Genomic DNA, 10,141 nt, shown 5'->3' with positions numbered 1-10,141 from the left:
GATGGTGACGTCCCCCTGGGCGAAGGTGGGTGTTGACCTATTTCACGCGCTCGGCAGAGATTACATCGTTATTATAGACTACTTCTCAAACTACCCGGAAGTCATGCCTCTCCATGATCTGACGTCGTCCGCAGTCATTGGGGCCTGCAAGGAAACATTTGCTCGCTATGGCATTCCAAGGACTGTCATGTCAGACAATGGACCCTGCTTCGCCAGCCGTGAATGGTCGTCCTTTGCCGCAGCATATGGTTTCACTCATGTGACATCCAGCCCTCTACATCCACAATCGAACGGGAAGGCTGAAAAGGGTGTCCACATAGCCAAGCGGCTCCTGTGCAAGGCGGCTGCTGCCGGATCGGACTTTAACCTTGCCTTGCTGGCCTATCGATCGGCCCCGCTATCCACGGGTCTCTCGCCAGCGCAGCTACTAATGGGTCGCTCCCTCAGGACGACGGTACCTTCCATCCTGGCACCAACAACAGACCATGAGACGGTTCTTCGGAACATGCAAATGCAGCGTGATCGCCAGAAAAGTCGGTACGACACACGAGCGACGGACCTGCCCCCCCTGTCCTCCGGAGACAAAGTACGCGTCCATCAACCGTATGGTGGCTGGTCAGCACCGGCCGAAGTCCTCCGACAAGTGGCTCCCCGCTCGTTCCTGGTTCGCATGCCGGATGGTTCAGTGCGTCGCCGCAATCGGCGCGCCCTTCGCCGACTTCCACGCTCACAGCCACACAGTACGCACACGCCAGATCCTCAACAGGCTTCCGAGGATGACTTTGTGGAGCTGCCGCACATCACGCCCTTTCCATCGCCACCCATGGCCATGCCTGCACAGCAGCCGGTGGTTCTTGATCCACCCTTGAGGCGGTCAACCCGAACTCGTCGCAAGCCCATTAGACTGGACTTATAATACCGTTCATATGTTTAACAAGTTGCACAATTTTACATAATAACCTGTTGTTGTTTATCGTTCCAGATGTCGTCTGACTGGACAACTGTTCAAGTTTTTTTTTCTTCTTCTCTCGTTCGCATTTATGTTATGTTATGGTACAACTTGGTTCATGTGACGCACCCGACATCGCCCCAGGTACATAGTTCCGTCATGTGCACATGCTGCACACGACACACACACACTCTTAGATGCACTCACGACACGATCATATTTATTACCACGTAGGCACATATCTTTGTAAAAAGGGGGGGATGTCATGATATTCAAACACACACATCATGATGGACACACCAACAGGCAAATCAGAGCACACAACACCACAACCAATCACAGACAAGAACACCAACCACATAAAAAGCACGAGCACGACACCTGGTGGTCAGTAGGTCTGGGGACAAAGAAACAGGGAAGAGCTGTTACAACATCACAAGCAGGGAACCCCCACGTGCAGAGTGCAAAGACAAAACTGTACATAGTAAGTTTGAATAAAATAGCGTTGTACCATATACAACCGTGTTGGCTCATCTGTGTGTCAGAACACCCAACACCACACCTTGGACTGATCTGTTCCCTGTAAGAACACTATTCACGGCACCCTATGCTGCTCTTGCTCATGTATTTGCTTTGTTTGGCCCTTCTTCCTCACTAACATTGACATTCGCATTGACAAATCACTATTTGTCAACGTTCTCGGTTTATTATTCTTTTTGTCCATGTACCTACTGTGTACGTTCCCTTGGATGCAGAAAAATACATTTCACTGTACTTTGGTACATGTGACAATAAATCAATCAATCAACATGTCCGAGTGGGAGGGAGCTGAGTAGTCCTCAGTGATTTATTTGACTCTTTCCATTAAACAATTGAATTACACTGGTACACACTGAGTCTCCACAAGGACAATATTAGGACAAAGGTTCGGCACAACATCGTGGGACGAAGGGCCTGTTCTGTGCTGTATTTTTCTATGTTCTATATTCTATCTCGGGTTCTATCAGCACTGATGGTTCAGAGAATCAGCAGAATGGCGCTCTGCTGATGATGTCAGTGCGGGGCAGAGGCGCTCTGCTGATGATGTCAATATGGGGCAATGGTGCGCGAGCAGATGAGCGCTTTGTTGAAGATGTCAGTGCGGGGCAGAGGGCGGAAGAGCGTTCTGCTGATGGTGTCAGTGAAGGCGGGCGCTCTGTTGATGATGCCAGTGCGGGGCAATAGAAGGGTCTGCGCTCCGATGAAGATGTCAGTCCGACGCAGAGGGAGGGCGGGCGCTCCGTTGATGATGTCAGTGTGGGCGATCCGTTGAAGATGTCAATGCGGGCGCTCCGTTGATGATGTCAGTGTGGGGCAGAGGGCGTTCTGCTGATGGTGTTAGTGCGGCGCAGAGGCCAGGATGTCAGTGAGGGGCAGAAGTCGGCGCTCTATTGATGATGTCAGTGCGGGGCACAGGGCGGCTATGTGAAGGCCGCTGGGCTCTGGTTCTGAGCTGCTCGGAGGCACGAACGCGATCCCGGTCTCGGCATTAGGACCAAAGCGCGCCGTTTTAAGGAGCAGGAGACTACGCATGGCCCCGGCGAAGCGGCTTTATTTTGATTGAGTGACAAGACGGCTCAGCCAGGGAAAGGCCTAGTATCCCCGGCCTCGCCTCCTGGAGCCGGGCTGCAGCGGGCCGCAGGGGCTGAGGGCCAGCCGTACAGCCCATGTCTTTGCCGAACCGGGTGTGCGCTTGCCGCTGAGGCCGGGCCTAGGCCCCAGGCGCCGCCATGAGCAGGTACTTGCCGGTGGCCAGGCAGCATTTCCTGGCGGCTGCGGCCAGCACCAGTGTGGTGGTGAAATCGGTGTGCGGGACGGTGCTGAGTCTTTACTGCCTCTCCTTCCTCCTGGACACGGTACACGGCCTGGGGGTCACTCCCGGATACCTCTTCCCGCCCAATTTCTGGGTGTGGACGCTGCTGACTCACGCCGTGGTGGAGAATCACATCTGGGATGTTGCTGTCGGTCTGGGGGCGGTGGTGTTGGCTGGACGGCTCCTGGAACCTCTCTGGGGAGCCCTGGAGCTCCTCATCTTCTTCACAGTCCTCAATGTGTCGGTGGGAATCCTTGGAGGACTTTCTTACCTCCTGACCTATGTGGCAACTTTCAACTTGGATTATTTGTTCACTGTGCGTATCCATGGCATGTGGGGCTTTGTTGGTGGGATGTTGGTGGCTTTGAAGCAGACCATGGGTGACACGGTGGTAATAAAGGTGCCACAGGTGCAAATGAAAGATGTCCCGATGGTGCTGTTGGCTATTATTGGTGTCCTACGGTTGACCATGCTTCTCAGTAGCTCTCTGCTGACATCGTACGGGTTTGGACTCCTGTCCAGCTGGGTTTATCTTCGTTTCTACCAAAAACATAGCCGTGGCCGAGGGGACATGTCTGACCACTTCGCATTTGCCACCTTCTTTCCTGAGATCCTGCAGCCACCTGTCTCCATGGTGGCCAATGTGATCTACAGCGTGCTGGTGAAAATCAGAATATGTAAGAAGGCCGTCAAGAGATATGATGTTGGGGCACCGTCATCCATTACAATAAGCCTACCTGGCACTGACCCACAGGATGCAGAACGGAGAAGGTACTTAGAGCAACATTTCTTTCCAATTAGAAAAATGATATTGGGAAATTTTGGACCTTCAAAATGTATTAACAAGGCAATTGTGTTGCACAATCTGGCCAAACAATGCTTAAAATGCAAGAGTTGCAATATTCATAAATCTCTACGATGCAATTTAAATTCCATTATTATATGTGGGTTACACATTGTCTTTGAGAAGGAGATGACCTAGTGTCTGTGCTGCCTTATGTTGAAATGCAACGGAAGCCATTATGCTAAATCTTTGCAAGTTTAAAATGATATTGTAAAATTCTCGCTTCAGGTTGGGGAGGCCTTGGATTGAACATGGAACAGTACAGCACAGAACAGGCCCTTCGGCCCTCGATGTTGTGCCGACCATTGTCCGAAACCAAGATCAAGCGATCCCACTCCCTGTCATTCTGGTGTGCTCCATGCGCCTATCCAATAACCAGTTACAAAGCTTTTAGCAGCCCTTTGTTTGTATGAGAGGGGAAAAATGCAATTACATGCAATCCCACCAACAAAGCCCTTTGTATGAGAGGAAAAATGCAATTACATGCAAACTGAGCTGCTTTATTCTGGGACAAAGTGATTTTATTGGAAGGTCAAAATTAAAGTATGCAGGTGCCTGAATGCATTGGGGGCAGGGAGAGAACGAGCAGAATGATTAATCAGTAGCTGTCTGAGTTGAGTCATATAGACCCAGGTTCTAACCTTGAGCTTTCTTAGCCAATCGGATCCACAAAGGCAGCAACAACAAGTCCCAAGTCAGAGTAAACTGATTGGCCAGTCTTTCTGTACTTATCCAGGGATCATTACATGTACGTGTGTGAATATTGTTCAGGACAGGTCTTGGCTGCATTTACAAAGGGGAAGAATACTAAAGAGTTGGTAAATCTGAGATTAGTTGAAAGTGAGGTGAAAGATTAATTTATTAGCTATCTAAGTGACAAAATAATTGAACTGAATTTTTGAAAGGATTTTTCTTGATGTAGCAGATATGATGTATATGCACCCCCCTCCTGTTTCTTATCTACGCTCTATCTCTTGGTGAGATCATCTGAAAACACAATGTTCTCACATGTATGTACACTGCTGACAACCAGTTCTACCTCACTACCACCTCTTTTAACTCCTCCACCTTCACTAAATGATCAGATTGCTTGTCAAACACCCAGTACTGGGTGAGTCGAAGTTTTTCCAGTTAAATATTGTGAAGATAGAAGCCATTGTCTTTGGATTCTGGCACATACTACATCCACCAACTTTCAACTCCATCCATTTCCCTGGTACCTGCCAGAGGCTGAATCAAATTGTTCATATTTGACCCCAGATGAATTTAAACCTCATTCTCACCATCACCAATGTCACTATTTCTACCTCCATAACATTGCCCGACTTTCCCCAGTTCATTTGTTGCTGAAACCCTAATCCATGCCTTTGTTACCTCTAGACCTGACCTTTCTAGCACACTATTGACCAGCCTCTCACATTGTGCTTCCACAAATTAGGTCACCTAAATCTCGGCTGCCTGTATCCTTCCTTGTTGCAAATGCCTCTGCTCGCTGACCTACATTTACATCCAACTAAGCAAAGTTTTAATTTTAAAATTCTCATCTTTGTTTTCAAAGCCCTCCATGGACTTGCTCCTCACGTCTCCTCAAGCCCCACGACTCTCTCGAGTTATCTGCCCTCATCTAATTCTGGCTTCTTGAGCATCTCCGGTTTTAACCGTCGTATTGTTGGTGGCCATACCTTCAGTTCTGCAATTCTCTCCATAAATGTCTCCACCTCGCCTTCCTTTAAGTCACTTAAAATCTGTTGTTTGAACAAGCTTTTGGTTACCTGATCCAATATCTCCTTATGAGGCTTGATGCCACTTTTTGATTTATAAATCTCCTGTGAAGTGACTTGGAAGGTTTTATAACATTAAATGTTTTACATAAATGTAAGTTGTTGTATCATAGCAAATGTACTGGCAGATGGAATTTTACCGGTGTTTAATCTTTTTTTTTCCCCCTTTAAATCTCTTTGTGAATTCAGATCAGAAGGGATGGAGGCGAGGGAAGTTGCAAGCTCCTCCTGTAGGATGTGGGTGGTGAGGGATACCACCGGTGTCCCCGTTGACTATAACTGCGGAAAGTGCACCCAACTCCAGCACCTCCAAGACCGCGTTGGGGAACTGGAGCTGGATGAACTTCGGATCATCCAAGAGGCAGAGGGGGTGATAGAGAAGAGTTCCAGGGAGGTAGCCACCCCCCAAGGTACAGGACAAGAATAGCTGGGTTACAGTCAGGGGAAGGAAAACGAACGGGCAGTCAGTGCAGGGATCCCTCGTCGCCGGGGGGCAGGCCCTAGTGTCGAGGTCTCTGGCACTGAGTCTGGCTCTGTGGCTCAGAAGGGAAGGGGGGAGAATAGAAAAGCAATAGTGATGGGAGACTCGATGGTTAGGGGAATGGATAGGAGATTCTGTGGTCGCGAGCGAGACTCCTGGAAGGTATGTTGCCTCCCGGGTGCCAGGGCCAGGGATGTCTCCGATCGAGTCTACAGGATTCTTAAGGGCGAGGGGGAGCAACCAGAAGTTGTGGTGCACATAGACACCAACGATATGGCTAAGAAAATGGATGAGGATCTAAAAAGTGATTTTAGGGAGTTAGGTTGGAAGCTAAAGAGCAGGACAAGCCGAGTAGTGATCTCAGGATTGCTACCGGTGCCACGTGCAAGTGAGGCAAGGAACAGAGAGCGAGTGCAGCTGAATATGTGGTTACAGGGCTGGTGCAGGAAGGAAGGCTTCAGATATGTGGATCATTGGGATATCTTCTGGGGAAGGTGGGACCTGTACATGAAGGACGGATTGCACCTAAATTGGAGGGGCACCAATATCCTGGGTGGGAGGTTTGCTAGAGCTCTTTGGGAGGGTTTAAACTAGTCTGGCAGGGGATGTGAACCAGAGCTATGGATCAGAGGATAGGGTAGCTGTGGTATGCAGCAAGTCTGTGAGGAAGGATAGACAGTTGATAGGGCAAAGTTGCACTCAGTGGAATGGGTTAAAGTGTGTCTGTTTCAATGCAAGGAGTGTCAGGAATAAGGGAGATGAACTTTGAGCATGGATCAGTGCTTGGAACTACGATGTTGTGGCCATTACGGAGACATGGATTTCACAGGGGCAGGAATGGTTGTTCGATGTTCCGGGTTTAGATGTTTTCAGAAGAATAGGGATGGAAGTAAAAGAGGAGGGAGAGTGGCACTGTTAATTAGGGAGTGCACCACAGCTGCAGAAAAAGAGGTAGTTGAGGAAGGTTTGTCTACTGAGTAAGTATGGGTGGAAGTCAGAAACAAGAAAGGAGCAGTCACTTTATATTGGGAGTTTTCTATCGACCCCCCCCCCCAATAGCAGCAGAGATAGAGGAACAGATTGGGTGGCAGATCTTGGAAAAGTGCAGAAGTAACAGAGTTGTTGTCATGGGTGACTTCAACTTCCCTAATGACTGGAACCTCCTTAGTGCAAATAGTTTGGATGGAGCAGATTTTGTCAGGTGTGTATCAGGAAGGATTCCTGACTCAATGTGTAGATAGGCTGAAGAGAGGGGAGGCTATATTGGACTTGGTGCTTGGCAACAAACCAGGCCAGGTGTCAGATGTCTCGGTGGAAGAGCATTTCGGTGACTGACCACAACTCCTTGACCTTTACCATAGTCATGGAGAGGGATAGGAACAGACTGTATGGGAAGGTATTTAATTGGGGGAGGGGAAATTATACTGCTAGTAGACAGGAGCTGAGGAGCATACAGTGGGAACAATTGTTCTTGGGGAAATGCAGAACAGTAATGTGGGGACTGTTTCAGGAGCACTTGCTACGAGTGCTGAATAGTTTTGTCCCACTGAGACGAGGAAGGAATGGTAAGGTGAAGGAGCCTTGGATGACGAGAGAAGTGGAGCTTCTAGTCAAGAGGAAGAAGGAAGCTTACGTAAGGTTGAGGAAGCGAGGATCTGACTCGGTTCTAGAGGGTTACAAGGTAGCCAGGAAGGAACTCAAAAATGGACTGAGGAGAGCTAGAAGGGGACATGAAAAAGCCCTGGCGGGAAGGATTAGTGAAAACCACAAGGCGTTCTCCACTTATGTGAGAAATAAGAGGATGATCAGAGTGAGAGTAGGGCCGATCGGATAGTGGAGGAACTTGTGCCTAGAGTCTGAGGAGATGGGGAGGCCCTAAATGAATACTTTGCTTCAGTATTCACTGGAGAGAGGGACCTGTTGCTCATGAGAACAGTGTGAACCAGGTTAATAGACTCAAACAGGTTGATATTAAGAAGGAGGATGTGCTGGAAATTTTGAAAAGCATCAGGCTAGATAAGTCCCCTGGGCCTGACGAGATATACCCAAGGTTACTATGGGAGGCGAGGGAGGAGATCTTTGCATCCTCACTCTCCACTGGAGTAGTACCGGATGATTGGAGGGAGGCAAATGTTGTTCCCCTGTTCAAGAAAGGGAATAGGTAAATCACTGGGAACTACAGACCCATCAGACTTGCGTCTGTGGTGAGCAAAATATTGGAAAGGATTCTGAGAGATAGGATTTATGATTATTTAGAAAAACATAGTTTGATTAAAGATAGTCCGCATGGCTTTGTGAGGGGCAGGTCATGCCTCACAAGCCTCGTTGAATTCTTTGAGGATGTGACGAGACACATTGAAGGTAGGGCAGTGGATGTGGTGTATATGGATTTCAGTAAGGCATTTGATCAGGTTCCCCATGGTAGGCTCATTCAGAAAGTTAGGGGGCATGGGATACTGGGAACTTTGGCTGTCTGGATACAGAATTGGCTGGCCGAAAGAAGAGAGCGAGTGATAATGGATGGAAAGTATTCCGCCTGGAGGTCGGTGACCAGTGGTGTCCTGCAAGGATCTGTTCTGGGACTTCTGCTCTTAGTGGTTTTTATAAATGAATTGGATGAGGAAGTGGAAGAGTGGGTTAGTAAGTTTGCCAATGACACGAAGGTTGGGGGAGTTGTCGATAGTGTTGAGGGTTGTTGCAGGTTACAACAGGACATTGACAGGATGCAGAGCTGGGCTGAGAAGTGGCAGATGGAGTTCAATCTTGATAAATGTGAAGTGATTCATTTTGGAAGGTCGAATTTGAATGCTGAATACAGGGTTAAAGGCAGGATTTTTGGAAGTGTGGAAGAACAAAGGGATCTTGGGGTCCACGTACATAGATCCCTCAAAGTTGCCACCCAGGTTGATCGGGTTGTTAAGAAGGCGTATGGTGTGTTGGCTTTCATTAACAGGGAGATTGAGTTTAAGAGCCGTGAGGTTTTGCTGCAGCTTTATAAAACTCTTATACCACACTTGGAATATTGTGTCCAGTTCTGGTCACCTCATTATAGGAAGGATGTGGATGCTTTGGAGAGGGTACAGAGGGGATTTACCAGGATTCTGCCTGGACTGGAGGGCATGTCTTATGAAGAAAGGTTGAGGGAGCTCGGGCTTTTCTCACTGGAGCGAAGAAGGCAGAGAGGTGACTTGATAGAGGTGTTCCCCAGGGTGGAAATGGCTGTCACGAGGGGACATAATTTTAAGGTGATTGGAGGAAGGTACAGGGGAAATGTCAGAGGTACGTTCTTTACACAGAGAGTGGTGGGTGTGTGGAATGCACTGCCAGCAGAGGTGGTGGAGTCAGTCATTGGGGACATTTAAGTGACTCTTAGACAGGCACATGGACAGCTGTAAATTGAAGGGTTATAGGTTAGGTTGATCTTAGATTAGGATAAATGGTCGGCACAGCATTGTGGGCTGAAGGGCCTATTCTGTGCTGTACTGTTCTATGTTCTGTGTTTTACGTCAGTAAAGGTGAGAGTGCTTTTAAATATACTTTTTAATGGAGGGAAGTTGCCTGTGTCAAAGGGCAGAGGGACTAGGGGGTTAAAGTTTACAAAACATTAAATGTAGCACCAATAGTGGTAAGACCATTGACAAAGGTCTTCTTACAAGAGGAATAGAATATGAAGTGTGATCTGTATTAAACCCTGGTAATCCGACAATTGGAGCACTGCATGCAGTTTTGAGCTACACTATATGCAGGAAGGATGTCAAAATTGCAGCACAGATTCATGAGGACGCTGCTGGGTGTGCAGAAATATAAATAACAAAACTTTAAGTTGTGATTGGTTTCAAAGAGGTGATTCAGATTGACAGGATGTGGTAGGATAGAGAGAAGTTGACTTTCTGTAGTTAAGGGGCTGAGAATGAAGGGCATGTATGTAAAATGTAACTTCATTTAGTAAACCGAAGAAATGATTTTACAAAGGCTTGTGGAATTTATAACGAGAGTTAGTGACAGAAGCAGATGCCATGTCAACATTTAAGAACCAGCTAGATTGTTAGCTGAAGGAAGGTGGAATAGAAGGAACATTGGGTTAGGTTACCAGTTGTGTGGAAGATAAATATTAGCACAGCCTGGTTAAGCTGAAAGAGCTGTTCCATATTTTAATTCTTATGGACTGCGTTGCCTTCCCTGTCAGCTGGCTTTGAAGGTGGCGGGGATTTGAGAAGGCGGTTAGTTGTCAAAG

The 10,141-nt window shown here is 47.9% G+C and overlaps 1 protein-coding gene across 1 annotated transcript in view; it reads left to right on the top strand.

Moving 5' to 3' along the window:
* Positions 1-2,339: 2,339 nt before the first annotated feature.
* The window catches only part of tmem115 (transmembrane protein 115), a 50,402-nt gene continuing 42,600 nt past the window's right edge, over positions 2,340-10,141 (top strand). Inside the window, exon 1 of the mRNA XM_072472007.1 lies at positions 2,340-3,572. Within this exon, the coding sequence (XP_072328108.1) occupies positions 2,719-3,572 (854 nt within the window). The 5' untranslated portion in view covers positions 2,340-2,718. The remainder of the gene's footprint in view (positions 3,573-10,141) is intronic.

Source organism: Scyliorhinus torazame, chromosome 13, assembly GCF_047496885.1.
Source record: "Scyliorhinus torazame isolate Kashiwa2021f chromosome 13, sScyTor2.1, whole genome shotgun sequence".
Lineage (NCBI taxonomy): Eukaryota > Metazoa > Chordata > Chondrichthyes > Carcharhiniformes > Scyliorhinidae > Scyliorhinus > Scyliorhinus torazame.
Note: the sequence above shows the minus strand (reverse complement) of the source record. Positions and strands in the feature narration are given on the sequence as shown.